General features: G+C 41.4%; 2 protein-coding genes across 2 annotated transcripts in view; both read right to left on the bottom strand.

Annotated features, from left to right (window-relative positions):
• The window catches only part of LOC129711863 (60S ribosomal protein L35), a 204872-nt gene that overhangs the window by 99607 nt on the left and 85722 nt on the right, over nt 1–19543 (bottom strand). The window lies entirely within an intron of this gene.
• scai (suppressor of cancer cell invasion) overlaps nt 1–19543 on the bottom strand; it is a 91274-nt gene that overhangs the window by 2855 nt on the left and 68876 nt on the right. Inside the window, exons 10-16 of the mRNA XM_055659835.1 lie at nt 17864–17965; nt 17442–17520; nt 15874–15973; nt 14223–14304; nt 6573–6645; nt 5533–5706; nt 3922–4022 (exon numbers count right to left, since the gene is read on the bottom strand). Coding sequence (XP_055515810.1) covers nt 3922–4022; nt 5533–5706; nt 6573–6645; nt 14223–14304; nt 15874–15973; nt 17442–17520; nt 17864–17965 — 711 coding nt within the window. The remainder of the gene's footprint in view (nt 1–3921; nt 4023–5532; nt 5707–6572; nt 6646–14222; nt 14305–15873; nt 15974–17441; nt 17521–17863; nt 17966–19543) is intronic.

The following is a 19543-nucleotide window of genomic DNA, read 5'->3' as shown; positions in this document are numbered from 1 at the left end:
AGCATTTTATACATTCTAAAGATGCTTGTGAGCAATATGAACAGTAGAGCAGATTAATGCTGAGGAGAGTGGAAAGAAAAAGGTGTGAAGTAGTTCCATGCATGGACAGATTCACTTGTTTGAATTCATGGCATAATTCCTACCTGATCTCACAGACTGCTATTTTACTGCAACAAACGTCACTGTTTGAGGAACAACACAGTGATTTCCATCACCAGCACTGCCACTGTCCTACTGTCAGAATGACATGGGGTTGATGTGCCAGCTCGGGGCGAATGGGGCAATGGGGTGGGGATATCTATGTGGCCTGCATCCTCCCATATCAACTGGTGGATCTTCTTTGTTGCTCAGCCTCTGATGCCTGCTCAGTCTGCAGATACAGCAAAACCTCATTTTGAAGGACCATGGGGGGAGGGGGTAGAATAGTGGTCATTAATGCCGATTGTCTGCTATAACAGAGTGTATATATGGTATTTCACGTATAGAGACACAACAATAATGTTTAGGCTAAGCAAGAACTGCGCTGACAGAAGTGCAATTTTTCAGCTGAAACATGCTGGGGGGGGGCGGCGGCGGGAGTTCTTGCCGAGGAAGCTAGCTGTGTGGGCCGCGGGTAGCGTTGGCTGGCGTGGACAAGGAAGCAACTAGGAGCAGCGTCAGCAGCCATGACTGAGGGTAGCGTCGGCAGTCCAGTCTGGCAGTGAAGTTCAGTTGGTCAAATTTGTTAAAAAAGAGGTGCGTAGGTTGTTTGAACCTGCCACTTACTGCTGATCTTAGTGATATTCATTCATAGTCTCACTGTATGTTTTTTCATTGTGTACAAGTAGTACTGCTATAACATGATAGTTGTGTTCCTAAGAAACCTCGTGTTATAGAAAATCATGTTATAAAGACAATTGTGTCAATGTATGAACAGTGGTTCCGGGGCTAGAGTTTCAGACCCACAATCACGGTTACTTTTCCCTGTTGGACTTTCAAAAACAAAAGTCTTTACAATAGAAATAAGATCATTTTGGTTTCTGCAAGCGTAAAGTACTAAAAGCACTACGTTACATTATTTAATAGGGTTTAGTTACACAAGTGTCAATACAATCATTTGTCAATTTCAATGGCCTCTGGTAGTGAAACTAGCAGCTCAATTAGAAACAATGGTGTCTGATTACTGTGGGGAGGTTACAGGGAAACAGGTATTTTGTTCCCTAGACTGTTTAAATCCAAGATAGACATAACAAGAGACGTAGGCAAATATAGATAAATAGAGAAACACAAATTGGAGGAACATGATCTCATATTTTGCTGGGGCAGCTTACAGCCCAGTGGTATATTAATTTCTCCAACTTCAGGTAGCCTCGGCATTCCCTCTCTCTCTATCCCTCCCCTTCCCAAGTCGTACCAGCTACTAATTTTTACCCAATAAACAGCTAACAATGGCCAGTTTCCTTTATCATCATTACTTTTTTTGCATGTCTTTCACTCATTGTTCTTTATCTCTCTACATCTTCTATATCTTGTTTCCCTTATCCCTAATCAGTCTGAAGAAGGGCCTCGACCCGAAACGTCACCCATTCCTTCTCTCCAGAGATGTTGCCTGTCCCGCTGAGTTACTCCAGCTCTTTGTGTCTATCACATCTTTGTGTCTTTAAACCTGCATCTGCAGTTCCTTCCTACACTGTTTAAATCCAATACAGCTTTTATTTCTGCTTGTCAATTTCTAAGGTAACTTTTAATGTTCTGTGATGCCCACGAAATGTAAATAATGTTTCCCAATTCATCACTCGTGTTATATCCCATTCATGTTATGGAAACTACTTGTATCCCATTGCTTTATGCCAGCATTACTTAATCTCTCCAACAGCACATATATTTAGTTTATTTCCTGCATGTGCCTTTCCATCCATTTTTATTCTGATTATTTTTCAAAGCTGTCCAGTCTCAGCACGGGAACTGATCTCAAAAAAATGTTGGAAATCAGAAAGTTTTTATAAAAAGCAGAAAATGCTGCAAGTACTCAACAGGTCAAGCAGCCAAACCTTAGGCTTACCAAAATCTACTGTTTGGGAAATCATTAAGAAGAAAGAGAACGCTGGTGAGCTTACTAATGGCAAAAGGGACTGACAGGCCAAGGAAGACCTTCACAGCTGATGACAGAAGAATTCTCTCTATAATTAAAAAAATCCCCAAACACCTGTACGACAGATCTGAAACACTCTTCAGGAGTCAGGTGTAGATTTGTCAATGACCACTGTCTGCAGAAGACTTCATGAACAGAAATACAGAGGCTGCACTGCAAGATGCAAACCACTGGTTAGCTGGAAAAATAGAATGGCCAGGTTAGTTTGCCAAGAAGTACTTAAAAGAGCAACCACAGTTCTGGAAAAAGATCTTGTGGACAGATGAGACAAAGATTAACTTATATCAGAGTGATGGCAAGAGCAAACTATGGAGGAGAATAGGAACTGCCCAAGATCCAAAGCATACCACCTCATCTGTGAAACACGGTGGTAGGGGGTGTTATGGCCTGGGCATGTATGGCTCAAATGCCTCAAAACGCATTGACCGGCGGTTCATTCTACAGCAAGATCCCAAACATACTGCTGAAGCAACAACGGAGTTTTTCAAAGTTAAAAAATGGTCAATTCTTGAGTGGCCAAGTCAATCACCCGTTGACCATGCCTTTTATATCCTGAAGAGAAAACTGAAGGGGACTAGTCCACAAAACAAGCATAAGCTAAAGATGGCTGCAATACAGGCCTGGCAGAGCATCACCATAGTAGACACCCAGCAACTGGTGATGTCCATGAATCACAGACTTCAAGCAGTCATTGCATGCAAAGAATATGCACAACATACTAAACATGACTACTTTCATTTACATGACATTGCTGTGTCCCAGGCATTATGGTGCCCTGAAATGGGGGGGACTTTGTATAAACGCTGCTGTAATTTCTACATGGTGTAACCAAAATGCATAAAAATCTGCACTTTAACCACATGTGATTTTTTTTCTATTACAAATCTCAAATTGTGGAGTACAGAGGCAAATAAATAAATGACGGGTCTTTGTCCCAAACATTATGGAGGGGACTGTGCCTGCTGAATTGTATTCAGCTTTTATCACAGAACAATTTTAAATGAGGTAGTGTAATCTGTTGAATCTTTCTAGAATTATCATTTTTATATCAGATTAACATTTACAGATGTCTCACTTTTTATTTGCCGTTTTATCTTGGTTCTCTCTGCAATATGCAATGCAACGGCTCACCAAGTCTCCTTTAACTGCATCTTCCAAACTCTAGGCTCATATGGACAAGGGCAACGAGTGCATGGAAATATCACCATCTTCAAGTTCCCCTCCAAGTCAAACTCCAGCTTGATTTGGAAATATATTGCCTAATCTTCATCGTAACAGGTGCAATGACCTAGAACTCTCTGCCTAAATGCATTTGTTTCAAGTGCAGTAATCAAGGCAGTTCACCAGCAATTCAAGGGCAATTAGAGATGCATATTAAATATTGCCTTTCTCAGTAACACAGCGAATGAATAACATTTTTGAGTGAATATGGTCAGCGTACCTGTTACAGAACACACAGCCAAAGCTGACCCGAGACACAAGGAACTGCACATGCTCGAATTTTGAGTAAACAAAATAAAGTGCTGGAGTAACTCAGTGGGTCAGGTAGCTTCTGAAGAAGGGTCCCAACCCAAAACATCATCCTCCAATTCCCTCCACAGATGCTGCCTAACCTGCCAAGTTCCTAAAGTACGTTGTGTTATACCAAAGCTGACCATGTTCTCAAGCGTGGAAAAACTCCTTCTTTCTAATTAATGGTACTGCAGATACTTTGTACAAACTATATCTGACCAAATTTATTACAGTCAATTGGTGTTATATTCTTGCAGATCAAAGGAGAAAAACCTTACCCTAAACATTTTGTGCAGTCTCATGGTTGCAGAGCAGAGAACAAACCGGGTCAACAATAATCGAAGAAAATCATCACCAAAAAACTGGAGAAATGCCTGATCTGTAAAAAAAAGATAAAAATGACTGAACAGGCAACGAGTGATGTTCAGACAGCTGATCAAGCACGTGAAATTAAAGACATGATAAACAGAAGCAGGAGTCGACTGCTTGTTCTCTTGTGCCTGCTTCGCCATTCGATATGATCAGGGCTGATGGTTTACCTCAGCACCACATTCCTACATCAACTAATACCTGTTAGAAGATGCAAACAGAACTAAACCACAATCTAAACCACAATATAATGTAGCTATGCAATAATATGTTTTTCTAGATTTGTTACAGCAGTTAAACCTCTCAGATAATTTTGTATTCATGAATTAGTCTTCAATTTACAAATGCAAAATCCTTTGAGTGCAACCTTTACACAATTGTACCCTCAGTCAATTGTACCCAGAGGAAAACGCTGTGATGTAATAAGAGAGTTGATATCAAATTAGACACTGGCACACAGAGGACAGCATTCATTGTGCAGTAATTGTGGTGAATATGAGAAAGAACGTTTTGGTCTCTTTCCTCTAGGCCTTTACTTTTTTATAATTTCAAATAATGTTGTTTGTCTCTGGGGTACGGCACTTGTATTTTGCTCAGTGAAAATGCCAGGTTTTTTTATAATTTAGTCACAAAACTAACCACTTCTACAATTGCAGGAACAGTCCCATCAGCCCACCTTGTTCATGCTGACCAAGTTGGTATATTGGGCTGGTTTCATTTGCCTGCATTTGGCCCATATCCCTCTAAACCCTTCCTATCCAAATATCTGTCCAGAAGTGTCTCAAAAGACATAACTGTATCTGCTTCTATAGCATCCTCTGGCAGCTTGATTATCTCATGTACTCGAAGGGCTGAATGGCCTCCTTGCATATCATGAGATTCATCGCGCACACATAATATTCATCGACGGAAAATCATACCTCATCGTGCAATCTAGCACTCTGAAACAAATGTAAAACTCAATATCTGAAGGAAACAAGTTGTGCGAGAGCTAATTGTGTCAGTGCTAAGTAAATGATTCATTATTTATATTGCAAAGTTAAATGCACATTTCCCCACATACCCTACACTCCCCCAAACCCTGATTGAGCAAGAAAACCTCCCTAATGTTTTACACAGATAGAGTCCATAAACACAGCCAATCACCACACCTTAGAACAGCTCCACGCCGGGAATCAATGTAGTTTACCAACTTCACTCACATCTGAAGAACGAATTCTATATGCACAAAACCGATGTTGAAAAAGTATAACATTTATTTCCGTTATTAAAAGAACCCCAAATGCATGCTTCCTGCACTGAAAATGGCCCATGAATGTATGGGAATGGTACCCAGCACCAATGGCTAGGACTCAAATACTTGTCCGCCTGTCTATATTTTTGGGAAGAAAAGTGCAGCTTTTTCCTAATTAATTGCCATATTTACTTGGGTGGCACGGCAAATGAGTGTTTATACTGAAAATAATTACTTTATTTGATCTTGAACCCTTTTGATCATAAACTATCAGGACTTGACATACCCACGGTCCGTGATTTAGTCATCAGGTGAGCTATGTCTCTGTATATCTTCAGAAGGTATTCCTGACATTTATCCCACAATCCTTTTCTCATACTTGTGAGTCGGCACATGAAGAGAAATGCCATCAAAGGATTGTACAGAAAAAGGGTGAAAAGACTGCCTCGTTGAGTTTGATCTGCAAAAAAGAGATACAAATTTTATAACATTTTGGGAAGAACAACTATGAGTTCTCAAGACAACAATGGTCATGCAAACGACAAATAAAATCCTTCACGTGCATTGCTCATGATGTAATGAAGACACTGTTCTCATTTTGGTTTAATTTAAAGTTACAGCATGGAAGCAGGCCCTTCAGTCCACGACGATCATTGATCACCCATTTACACTAGTGTTATATCTCCCCCATTTTCTGATCCACTCTCTGAGGGCAATCTAGAGAGGCAAATTAACCTGCAAGCCCATACATTTTGGGGGGAAACCAGAGCACGGAGAAAATCCACGGGGTCAAAGGGAGAATGTGCAAATTCCATACAAGTCATGATTGTATCAGGGTCTCTGGTAGTGAGGCAGCAGCTCTGCCCATGCTGTTTTAAGGTTTATTTGGCTTTATTATAATTGCCTCGCTGCCAAATAACTTGCTAAAATTTTAAAATCAACCCTCAGTTTACTGTAGTGCTCTATTGTGTGTATCTGATGATCCAAAGCCCATTTCTTGGGAAAACAATGTTTTCTGGTTTATTGACACCCACTGAGCAACTCCACGACAGAAATCTTTTTCACATCTTTACCATTTTGCTTAAACCCATTAAATTATAAACCTCAAATATTTCAATTTCACGATTAAAAATGCAATAGTTAAGCTTAATTTAATCATGCTGACAACATCAAATATTTAAACGGAACACATGATTTTAGTGCAATTTGAATTTTTTAGTCTGGAAACGAACAGCAACAGAGACAGCAGCACTGATGTGCCTGAGCAACCATGTGCAATAGCTAACTGGCATAATAATAAAGTCATGTGTTGCAATGTGTTCATACCTTGTAAACCTTTGGGATATGCTGTTGGGGAAAGTAGGCAGACTAAAGGCTGGCCAAACAAGTTGATAAAATTCTGAAACACAAAGGGAAATTAGCAACTTCAATATGAATACCTGAATGCCATTGTGAAATTACACAAGACAGCAACAGTGAACACATTTACCAGTAAATGTATAGTGTTATAAAATAACAGCAATTTGATTTGAGCTCTTCATCTTTGTTAATTGCAGTGTCTCAATTAACAGAGCAAATTTAAAATGTTACATAATCCGATACGTATCCACTCTTCATCTGTACTCTCCCCCAAGGTGGATCAGTTTCTCTCTTCACAACCCCAATAGAAATTTTTTTAAATTCCTTTTTCTTTCTGGTTGCTTAAATTGGGTATATTTTCTTCCTGGAGCTGACGGGAGACTGGAGATTCTGGAATGTTGTGCAAAACGCTGGTATTCAGCATTCAAGTCATAGAGCACAACAGCATGGAAACAAGCGCTTCAGCACACCTTGTCCAAGCCAACCAAGTTGGCATTCAGGACTAGTCCCTTGTGCCTGCATTTGGCCCATATCCTACAAAAGCTTTCCAGTCCAAATGCCTTTCAAAAGTCGTAATTGAATCCACTTCTTTAGCTTCCTCCGGCAGCTCATTACAATACAATACAATACAATTTATTTGTCACTTGAACCTCATAGAGGCTCAAGTGAAATGTTGTTTCTGCAGTCATACATACAAGAAAAAAAAGACCCAAGACACAACACAATTTACACAGACATCCATCACAGCGCATCTCCACCTCGCTGTGATGGAAGGCAAAAAAAAACGTATCTCTCCCCTGCACTTCCCTCTCCCCCCGATGTCAGAGTCAAAGTCAGAGCCCCCGGCGGGCGATAACAATTGTCCCGCGGCCATTAACGCCGCGCCGGGTGATGCAAGGCCGCGCTCCGGGTCTTGTTGTTGGAGCCCCGGGCGGGCGCTGGCAAAGTCCCGCAGCCGTTGAAGCCACGCCGGGCGATGATGTAAGGCCCCGCTCCAGGTCATCCTCGACCCCGCTACTCGGGCGGGAGAAGTCGCCGTTGCGGAAGCCCCGAAAAGCGGTCTCCCAGCAGGGACCCGCGGGCTCCCGGTGTCACTGTCCACCAGACCTGCGGTAAGCCTCCGAATCTCCGAGGGTCGGGTCGCAGCAGCGCGCCACCACCGCTCCTCCCGCTCCGGACTCGGCCAGCTCCGTGATGGTGAGTAGCTCCGCAGCTCCGTGACTGGAGCCCCAGGACGTTCCTGCTGGAGGCCGCTCCACGGTGCAGCCCCAACGCCAACGGAGACCCGACAGGGAAAGGTCGGGTTCTCCGTGCAGGGGAAACATTTTAAAAGTTCCCACCCCCACACACACACACATACCCCATCAAAAAAATAAAAACTACATTAAAACGGGACAAAAAATAACAAAAAGACAGACGGACTGCAGAGGCCGCTGCGACGTGAGTCGCGCCGCCCACCGGAAGATATGGACGACCCTACGAGTGAAAACGTTGCTCGGGATCTGTCTTAAATCTCTCCCCTTTCACCGTAAACCTATGCCCTGTGGTTTCTGAAACCAGCAGTATTTTGTTCTGGGCACCAATAGTTTGGTGTTTTTGTTTCTTTGCAATTCCCTGGCAACGCCTTTATTCTTTTTGGGAAATGATGTCCCTCAACTATTTGAAAGTGCTATATCCTTTTGAAAAGGATAAAAAAGATGGTAATGCTGTAAATTGGTAAAATGTATGATGTACATAAGAATGCACAATGAGTAAAAGAGGCGTGAAATAGAAAATAATACTTTAAGAAAATAGAGAGGCAATGAACATCTGTGGGCATTATAAAGAAAAGCAACAGGGTGACAATTTCTATTCTTAATTATAAGCAATAGAAGATGCGCTCTAGGGTTCAATACCATCTTCATAAAGTATCTGAGCTACGTTGTAATGTGCCTGGGCTTTTTCCCCTCAAGGTGCACATTCAAGCTAACCATCCTCCTAGCAAATGGCAAGTTGCCAGAATCAACATAATAACAGTGACCATACAAAAGTACAACGCAGGAACAGGCAGGGCAGCCCACAAGATCCGTGCTGAACATGATGCCAAAATAAACTTATCTCTCTATTCCCTGCATATTCACATTCTTATCTAAACACCTTTTAAACACGACTTTCATATCTGGCTCCACTACCACCCTTGGCAGTGCGTTCCAGGCACCCACCGCCCTGTTTACTTACCCTGCACATCTCTTTTAAACTTTGCTCCTCTCATCATCCAGCTGTGCCCTCGAGTCTTTAACATTTTTACTTTGGGAAAAAGGTTGATTGCCTACCCTATCCATGCCTCTCATAATGCTATATAATTCTAACAGGTCCCCTTCCCTCAACCTCTGGCATTCTAGGGAAACAATCCAAGTTTGTCCAATCCCTTGTAACAAATATCACTGATCCAAGCAACATTTTGTTAAACCTCTTCTGCACCTTCTCCATACTTCGTGTAACCTGGCGACCAGAACTGCACAGAATACCCCAAATACAGCCTAACCAAAGTCCTATTGAACTGCATCATGACTTCCTGAATCTTATACAATGTCCCAACTGATGAAGGACAGCATACCATAATGCTTGATCACCACTCTACCCATGTGTTTGCCACTTTCAGGAAGCTAAGCACCATCTACTTCTCTCCTCCCATGGTTCTTGCAATATGTATTTTACTGTTCAAACTTGACCTCTGCCTCTAAACGGGATCCCTCTTAAATACATCTTGACATACATTTGGTACTTGAATTTAATCATCATTAGCTGTCCAGGTTTAAACTTAGAAACTCCCTTCTGAAATATATCCATCTTTCTCTTTCCTAAAACACTCTGACCAAACTTACACTCATCATTCCTTTTGTTTAAGAATTGTCTGTGAATTCTCTTGGGATGTATAATTACCGCATGTTCATAAAACAGAAGTTACACTTATTGAAGAAGCTGAACCTCATCTTGGCTATTTCCAGAAATCTGTTACAGATAAATTCTACACTGATATCCAAGAGGTGTAATCAGTAAATTAAATACAGACACTTCCCAACTTGCGCCATAAGTGACTTGCGTAAATTCGCACTTACATGAACAATTCTGTATTCAGTTCCTGGTGCAATGGAGGCAGTTTGTAATTTCCTCAACACTGTACGATCACTCAAGTTTACATTGGAACCATGGCAGCAATGTGGCTTCCCACAAACGCCACTCGCCACAGAATTTGCCCCAATGGCAAGTTGGAACTCAAGCCGGTAATGGCGACATAGAAAGTGCCCCAGCCACAGCTGGATACTACTGAGACAATGAACACTATTCAGTGAGTTATTTCAGGCTGGGGATGGCAATTCTGACTTAAGTAAAATCTGACCTATGTAAAGGTTCACAGAAAGTAACCCTTACGTTTGTCAGGGAATGTCTGTAGCTCATAATGTTACAGTTTGCAAAAGCTTGAGCAATTTGGGAGCTGAATGATGGAAAATTATGACACAAGTTAAAAATAACAACAAGCTTTGGTCCACTGATCTCGTGTCCAGAATAGCATCATACTCAAAACAGCAAGGTTGGGTATGCAGCAGGAAAAGTTAATTACTACCACAGACTAAACAACCAGGTCAAGCAATGAGGACACTGCCCACTGCAATTGTCCCTCTGGTCCAGACAGCATTCTGCCCTGGAAAAACAAACAATATTCCTTAATTTCATTAAGGTTAAATCCTAGAATTTTCTACCCAACACTGGGATTTTTTTTAAACCAGAAGACCTGCAGTAATTCTGTGGTGCACTAGATGGCACAATGAGTTAGTACAGAGTGCTTGGACCTACACCATATGCAGTTACATTTATTGGTTCCGAGACTTTCGTCAACGAGACGTAAATGTCCAACATGGACCAGGCATTTGGAGACTTGAACAAAGGACCCCAAAATCAGTATTAAGGGGAAAAGCTTTTGCACAAATATCGGATAGCCAAATACAACGCTAAATTAAAAAATTATAATGTCAAGCATGGCAAGTCCTTTTAAATTGTGGTTGACTGCGGAACTGGCCGCTACCTCAGCGCCCTGTCGGCCCGCTCACTTCTGGCAGTGCTCTCCGTCTGAACATCTCTCACCTGCCGCTCACCGGCCTCGCTCATGTCAGCCGCTTCCCGCAAATCCTTAAATTCCGACAGCCGCCGGGAGCAGGACGTGGCCTCACTTGCTGCGCTGGTGTTCACTGCCCGGTCCGTGTCTTTCAATGCTCAAGAGCGGGTCAGCGGGCGATGGATAATAGGAGGGCTTACTCCTGTGTCAGTGCGAGTAACCTCAATTGGTCCCTTGATCGCGCTGACACAGGAGTAAGCTCCACTCTAAGTGAAGATAGTAATGCTTGCTTGGTAATATAATGCAATAAAACGGTACCCGGAAGGAACTTCGAAGGACGAGAATCCAAAACCAAGAAGTGGAAGCCAAGATACCGAACGTACATCACGCCGAAAATTTAAGATATCGAACGGCCATGACTCCGAACGGTCACGATGGCGGACGGACACGACGCAAAAGGATACAAAGCCGAACAGACGTGACGTCTCCAGGGACAGGATTGGTCTGACACCTTGTCAGTCATCAACAAAGGTTAGCAATTGGTCCAGACCCCCCCCCCCCAACCTCTCATCAGTCTGAAGACGGGAATCAACACGAAAAGTTGCCTATTGCCTTCGCTCCATAGATGCTGCTTCAACCGCTGAGTTTCTCCAGCATTTTTGTCTACCTTCCATTTACCAGCATCTGCAGCTCCTTCTTTAACCAAAAAGATGGAAGTAATTTTAGAGCAAGATGGAATTATTTCTACCTTCTTTACTGGAGGTAAATTAACTCGTTGTAGAACTGAAATGGTATAAAATGCCTCATGACAAACTAGTTAACCTGAAAAATTAAACCTCTCACCTTTGGTAGGAAAGGCTATTGTTGGAGTGGACAAGAGGCTTGAGTTATAATGAGAGATTGGATGGGCTGAGTGTTTTCCCTCAAACGAAGGTGGTTTATTAAATAATGAAGGGCATGGATAAGGTAGTCTTTTTCCCAGTACAGGCGAGTCTAAAATCCAGAGGGAAAACTTAAGGTGAGAGGGGAAATATTTAACGGGAATCTGAAGATCAAGTTTCCCACACATAAAGGGGGGGGGGGGAGGGGGGGGGGGAGGGTCGAGCTGCAGGAGGTGACAGAGGCAGATACCATTATAATAGTCAAAAGGCATTCGGACAAAGACAGTGAGAGTAGGTCTGAAGAAGGGTCTCGACCCCAAAACGTCACCCATTCCTTCTCTTCAGAGATGCTGCCTGTCCCGCTGAGTTACTCCAGCTTTTTGTGTCTAACTACAGGAGTAAAGGTTTAGATGGATATGGGCCAAATATGGACGAAATGGGATTAGCTTTGGTTTGGTCTGCATGGACTGGTTGGGCTGTGCTGCACAGAAATGAATCTGTAACAGAGATCAAGTTAGGGAGATATGCTGCTCACATCACTCACAATCACACTTGTGAAACTGTGAAAGCGCATGGTATTTTTTATTTCCAGTTGAGATACATCCATGATATGAATAATAACACAGGAAGAGTCGTGACTTGTTCAGTCTTAGCTTTGCATGTTCACTTTATCCTCCCCTGAATTGTGGGAGGACGGAGGTGGCAGAAGTGATGACTCAGCATTAGGTTTTCAGAGCTCTTTATTTTGTTGGAATCTGACAGAATTGCATAACAAAACCCACGACTGACAGCAAGGGAGCAACAAAACTCACAAAAGGTACAAAAATTGAAATACATGAACACCACAAGTTGGTATATAATTGAAATGTGTTGAATTTTTTTTTAAATGTTAGTTCTTAATTATTGTTCATAAGCAGAAGTGGAAGCAAGGTGTACAGACTGGTCATTCATTCTAATAAAACTGTATATTTGGTATATGGTCTAAACTTATTCCTCAATGTCACTCAATTGTGGCAAAATAAAAAAATGTACGCTGGTTTCTGTTTGGACAGCTTTCCTGCTTCTGCCTTAATATTCCAACTATAACAACATTTAAGAGTGATTGGAAAGGTTTAGAGGGATATGGGCAAAACGTGGGCAGGTGGAACAAGCATAGATAGGTCATCTTGGTGGGCATGGGTAAGTTGTGCAAGGGGCCTGTTTCCGTGCTGTATGCCTATTATGCTTACTGCGCTGCCCTGTTCCTGCCTTCCCATCAATAGAAATATTTCATCTTTATTTCCGCCAATGCACTTCTGCTCAGATCTTTGAAATGTTCTTGTAACCAATGCAAAAATCGTTTATATCTTACATTTCTCTTTATTGTATTGTATATCTTTATTGTCATTTCCTGAGTGTTCACATACCCAGAGGAAACAAAAAAACGTTGCTCAACCAGTGTCCATTCAGTGTGCATTAAAAATAAATAGAAATAAAAATACATATATCATGAACAAATTTAACACTCTACTAAACATTCAACAGGCGTTCCGATCGGCAGTGGCACAACAGTGGCTCTGCTGCAGTGTGTCCAGGTTGGTGGTTGGTGCGCGATACTTTGGCAGGGGGCAAAGTCCGTTTAGCAGTCTTATAGCCTGTGGGAAGAAGCTGAGGAGCATCCTGCTGGTTTTGCAGCTAATGCTCCTGTACCTCTTCCCAGATGGCAGGATGGAGAATATGTGATGCGATGGGTGGTAGGGGTCTTTGATGATGGAGATGGCTCTGCTGATACATCTCTTCCTGTATATGTCCAGCAGGAAAGGGAGTGGAGCACCAATAATCCTGCTGGCGGTCTTCACAATCCTGTCTAGTTGGTGCCGTTCGTACGCCTTGCAGCTCCCGAACCAGGAAGTGATGCCGTAGGTCACTGTGCTCTCGATTGTCCCCCTATAAAAAGTCCGTAGGCGTGTAGTGGGGAGACCTGCTTTACGTAGTCTTCGGAGAGGGTGTAGTCGCTGCTGGGCTCTCTTGACCAGTGCTGTGGTGTTGGCCGTGGACGTCAGGTCATCTGACAGGTGTAGTCCTAGGAACTTCACGCTGCTGACCCTTTCCACATCAGCTCCATCGACGTGCAGAGGTGTATGGTGTTGTTTCCCCGCCCTCCTGAAGTCAACCACCATCTCCTTAGTTTTTCCCACGTTGAGAATGAGGTTGTGGGATTTGCACCAACCTGTGAGCAGCTCCACCTCCATCCTGTACGCCGATTCATCATTGTCACTGATGAATTATAAGAACTCCCACATATCTTGATAAATTCCTCATGAAACCAAATTGTATTTTTTCTTATTGCACATAACTAAAGCTTAACAGCATTACTCACTTGTTTTTATAGTTCAGGCCCCCCAAAAGGGGAAAAAAAGGCAAGGAATTACAGAGGGAGAAGTCAGAAGGAGCAAATATTGAAAAATAAAGACAGAGCAAAGAAAATTAAAAACATTTTTTTTTTTGTTTAGGTAAGAGAACATCATATAAATTTAGACAGTTAAAGCACCAGATCTATTTTAAAACAACAGCATGCAAAAGCATCGACAAGATTATATCTGTGTTGACAGTCATTCCAAGATCTAGTTTGGGAAGTCATTTTAAAGAAGTATTTTCACTTACCTTGTATGCTATACTATTTGAAGAGTCGACAATTAAAAACAATGGTTTCCGCGTGAAAGGGAAAAAGTCACCAGGATGAAGACTAAAGGAAAATACAGAAGTATTACAACAATCTTAAGAATAACTTTAGGAAAAGAATTATGCCTTGTATGTATTAATATGTGCCAACAATGGATGCTTGAAGAACATGTCATGGAATGAACTTCATTTTAGGTGATTTGTTATGATAGAGTTAATATACCTTGCAAATATAGACAATTGAACAGAGTAATTACTGCAACGTACGAACTATACAGTAAACAAGCTGCCACAATAAAAGGTAGACAAAAATGCTGGAGAAATTCAGCGGGTGAGGCAGTATCTAAGGAGAGAAGGAATAGGCGACGCTTCGGGTCGAGACCCTTCTTCAGATCCAATAAAGGTAATTTATATTTTCATTCATGGAAAGTGGCAATTCACACACTGGCCAAGAATTTCGGGCAGAATCCCTACCCCAAATGATATTAATAAATTAATTGTGTTTGCAATGATAATCCGTTTCAAGTCACGAACAATGAGAACAGCTTTACGTCAGCATATATTTTATGAACTTGGATTGTTTTTTCCAGAATATCAGAGGTTGAGGGAGACTTGATATATTTTAAATTATGAGAAGCGTACGGTCGGGACAAGTCAGGACCTTTTCCCCCACAGTGGTAATGTCCAACTCTAGAGGGCATAGCTAGCTATAAGGTGAAAGGAGAAAGGAGAAAGGATTAATGCAGATGTGCAGGGCAAGTTTTTTTTATTTTTTTTTTTTAAACACAGTTTGATGGTGGCCTGGATTGCATTGTGGGGGTTGAGGCAGATACAATAGCGACTTATAAGGTGCTTTTAGATAGGCACATGGAAGTGTAAGGGATAGAGGGATATGGATCATGTACAGGCAGATGAGATCAGTTTACCTTGGCATCATGTTCAACACAAACATTGTGGCCCAAAGGGCCTGTTGCTGTGCTGTACTGCTCTCTGTTTGAAGAACTGAATTTAAACACCTTGACTGGGATGTTCACTTTCTTGTCTCTGGATCATCAGGTGAAACCACTGGATTGTTAGACCAGTATTTTAACACCGTAGGCGTAGGCCCCCCTCGGTCATGACTGACCATGGGTGATGCATCCTAGTTGTTGGCTGCTTGCTCCAAACCTTGGCTAGATCAGCATCACTTGTGGCTGAAGAGACCAATGCGAGACTGACAGTCTCTATGGCAAAGGTCACATTTGTGTGCGGTCTCTGGTTTGTTGAACTATGCTTGGGGCAGATTAAAGTATTTGGGCACACAGACAGCAAATACTATCGAAATCATGATAAAACTCAGGTGATGATTTTATAAATGTTTTGTTGCAACAATTCACCATCTGAGAGATAAATGTAAAGCTGTTGATGCTTTATCTTTCAATATTCATGAATATAAAATACATCAGTGCTGTAAATACGAAAATTGTTAACAGGATTTTTTATTTGGAGCCGATTCTCCTCCAATTCCATACATCTCAGTTATTTAGAAACTAGTGATTGCTGTAGATTGTAATAAACATATTGGACTTAGCTTGTCAATAAAAATTTGAAACTGATCATTGCCTGCACTGAAATTAATATCATTTTGACATACCAGTGCATTTCTTTAAATGAATTGTTGCGTTTTTGTATTACTTCCATGTTTCCTGCGTCACGATTATTGTTGGTGAGGACTCCACCAAAATCATATGGACCTAAACAGGAAAACAGACAGGCATTCAAGCAAGACGTAGTCAGATTGTACATATTTTCATTCTTTGGTGTCTCCACCAATTGCACACATACCCTGTTGCATTATACTTCTGCTAACCATGCCATTGAACAGGACAGAGTTTCATGGGTAAATGAAATTGAATAATTATTGCATTCTTCATTTACAAAGTGAACCCTTGGCAGTACAACAGTATTGTCAAAGGCATCACTACTCCCCATCTCCACAATGATTTAAGGTGGTAACCTCTTGAACTTCCCCAATTTAAACTTCCCTACATCTGTCACTGGGGGGGTCTTGCCTTCAAATCCAAGGTCACCTTCATTCAACATTCTCTAGTTTCTGGTCTTTCTGCCAATGGGCTTCATATATTCCGTCTGAACACTTCATCGTTTTAAATAATTCCGTCAGGTTCCCTTGCAACCTCCTCTGTTCCAAGGCTAATCCCAGTTTTTCTTCCACAAATATTCTGACCATTTCCTTCCAAGACACTGTCTGGCCTGCTGAGCTCCTCCATTCGTTTTTTGCTCAAGATTCCAGTATCTGCTAACTCGTGTTCCCGGCTTCTCTGGTTTATTCACTTAACAACTGCCCCTCATCCCTGGAAACATTCCAATAACATTTCTTCTTCACTCTCTCCAAAACCTCCTGTTGTCATTGGCTATTTAAAGCAAAGACAAAAGATGCTGGAGGAACTATGGAAGATTTTTTTCTTCTTCTGTGAAGAATATAACCATCTCTAAAGTACAGTTTGTACAGGTGGTGAGAACAATCAATCCAAGTTTTCAAAATGGAACAGGATTGGGATCTATGGGGAAGTAATTTACAGGGCATGTGGAAAGATTACATGGAAATGGAACTAAATGATTTCCTCTATGGACCCGAGCCAAATCGCCTCATTCGGTGCTGCAACAATACCTTGATAATATTAGAAACCATAGCTTGGACATTGCCGTACAAATTTAAGAGTACAAAAGCGCACCTATGTAAGCCTCCCTTACTCTTTGTGGAACTTCATCACGTGGTGACAGGGGAGCTCTCGAAAGGGGCAGCAAGGCTCTCGAACTTTAATACCAATGTTAAGCATAAAGGTCTTAGCTCCCACAATAGGGACAGGGATCGTTTACTCTAAAACACATCGGGGAAAATTGGTTAAAGTAGTGAACGGGAAGGGATGGTAAATGGCCTCTTCTAAAACAAAAAGAATATTCTGATCCAATTTCAACTAAACAGTAAAATTACTTTAAAAATCAAATTTTCTGCAGATTGATGGAAATCATTTTTATGCTATTTGTGTAATACAAATATTTAATATACCAAGTGATAAAATGGAGAAAAACATTATCCCGTGCCCAAATTAATCTCAGACTGTCTACATAAATTAATGTTTAAGTGCCCTCAATGCAATTCAATGCAATCCAATCCCAATAGATGACTAGAAAGGATGATACCTTCATAATCACAACGACCCGTGGGAAACACGCCAGTGGCCGACAGATAAACCAGCAAAACACTATTACCAGGCAACTCCTGTAAATAAAAATAGAGGGACAGTTCATGTAGCATTATAGCTATTGACGTTCTCCCCCAATAATTACTGGGAGGCTACAATAAATAAGCATTGCCGTTTTAAAATCATTTTAAATCTAAACAGTTTGGAATAACTATAGTAGCATGAAAGATTGAACTGAAATGACATTCTAAGATCCTTATTGACAGGGCAAGAGACATTTCCACAAACATCAGAAGTTCAATCATTCCATTTGATTTTTGCATATTCTTACATTCACCCGACTCTGCTTTCTGTAATAATTACAAGCTATTGTGCATTATTACTTTCCTACTTTAACTAAATCAAAACATATAAGCAGACCTTAAATGATGCAGAAAGGAATGTGTAAAGTTGACTGAATGTTGGCTTGTACAGCAAATATTTGTGTGGATTTTCTCGTTTTGATGGTTTCTCTGTTGGCTCCTGGAGAGATAAGAGAAATAGTACAAATTCTTTGATGCCATTTTTATTGAAGTACTTTTGCATTTCTGACTGTCTTCATGATTGCTTGTATGCTACTCCCAATTCATATAACCTCTCTTAAGTCTTGTCAAAGTTAGTTAAAATTAAATTTAAAGTCATTTCAACATTGCAAAGTTTAAAATAAACTATTTTAACTCTGAACACTATAGCATGGGAACAGGCCCTTCAGCCCACAATGTCTGTGCCAAACATGATGCTAAAAAATAAACTAATCTCATCAGCCTGCATATGATGCTCGAAGTTCTAAAACTCGAAGTTCCTAGTGCAATCCAGACAGTTCGTAATTCAGTTTAGTTGATGTTTATAGTGATAAAGTTTATAGCCTGATGGATGTTGGGAAGAAGCTGTTCCTGAACCTGGACGTTATAGTTTTCAGAATGCTATACCTTGCACTTGATGGCAGGAGTGAAATGAGAGCATGGCCAGGATGGTCCTTGACAATGCTGGCTGCCTTTTTGAGCCTTCATCAGTCTGAAGAAGGGTTTCGGCCTGAAACGTCGCCTATTTCCTTCGCTCCATAGATGCTGCTGCACCCGCTGAGATTCTCCAGCATTTTTGTGTACCTTTGAAGTTGTTAACCCTGTCCACCAGCAGCCTGATGAGGATAAATTCATGGAACTTCAGCCTTCCTCTCCAAAAGTTAACAATCAGCTCCTTTGTCTTAGTGATATTGAGAGCAACAACTGCAACTTTGTGCAAGGTGTGACCTCAGTCACTGGACCAATACCTATTAACATCAGTTGCACCAGAGATCTTCGAGACCTCTTCAGCTAAATGCTGACTTGAAGTTGCTCTCATCTCATCTCTGGGTTTCTCCTCTTTGCTTCATCTTTGGACAAAGGCTATGATGGATCTGAATGGTTCCTGGAGAAATCCCAATTGGGGATCAGTAAACGCAGATATTGGCCACTTGAAGCTTGTTTGATGAGGACCTTCTTATCTCACATTTGAAATTGAATGAGCAGTAATTATTAGGATTGGATTTGTGTGCCTATGTATATTCTATAGCATTGCATTCATGCATAAAGGGCCTCGCTGCAATAAGGTACATTTATGGAAAATTATTATGGAAAATTAGGGCAAATATTATGGAAAATTAGGAGTCAAATCTGGACCTGTAGTATGGGGTCAGTGGTGACCATGGGAAATTGTCACTGGCAGAAATATTAGGCTACGAATAGAGGTGCACAATGCTCAATCAGAGTGGTAGTATCTCCTGTTATAAATATTGGGGTAACTCCACCAATGAAACCAAACAAGTTTACAAATAGAGACACAAGAGACTGCAGATGTTAAAATCTGGCGCAAAAAAAAAAAACAGAGTACTGGAGGATCTCAGCGGGTCAGGCAGCATCTGCAGAGGGAAATGATAATGTATCAGGTCAGTCCCTTCCTCAGAATATCTAGAAGGGTCCAGTCCTGAAACATTATCTGCCCATTTTCTTCCGTTGCTTGGCCTGCTCAGTTCCTGCAGTATTTTGCTTTTTTGCTTACATTTATTAATGGATTAAACCAAAC

The sequence above is a fragment of the Leucoraja erinacea genome, chromosome 31 (assembly GCF_028641065.1).
Source record: "Leucoraja erinacea ecotype New England chromosome 31, Leri_hhj_1, whole genome shotgun sequence".
NCBI classification, from domain to species: Eukaryota; Metazoa; Chordata; class Chondrichthyes; order Rajiformes; family Rajidae; genus Leucoraja; species Leucoraja erinaceus.
The sequence above is the reverse complement of the archived record's forward strand: the minus strand, read 5'-3'. Positions and strand labels throughout refer to the sequence as shown.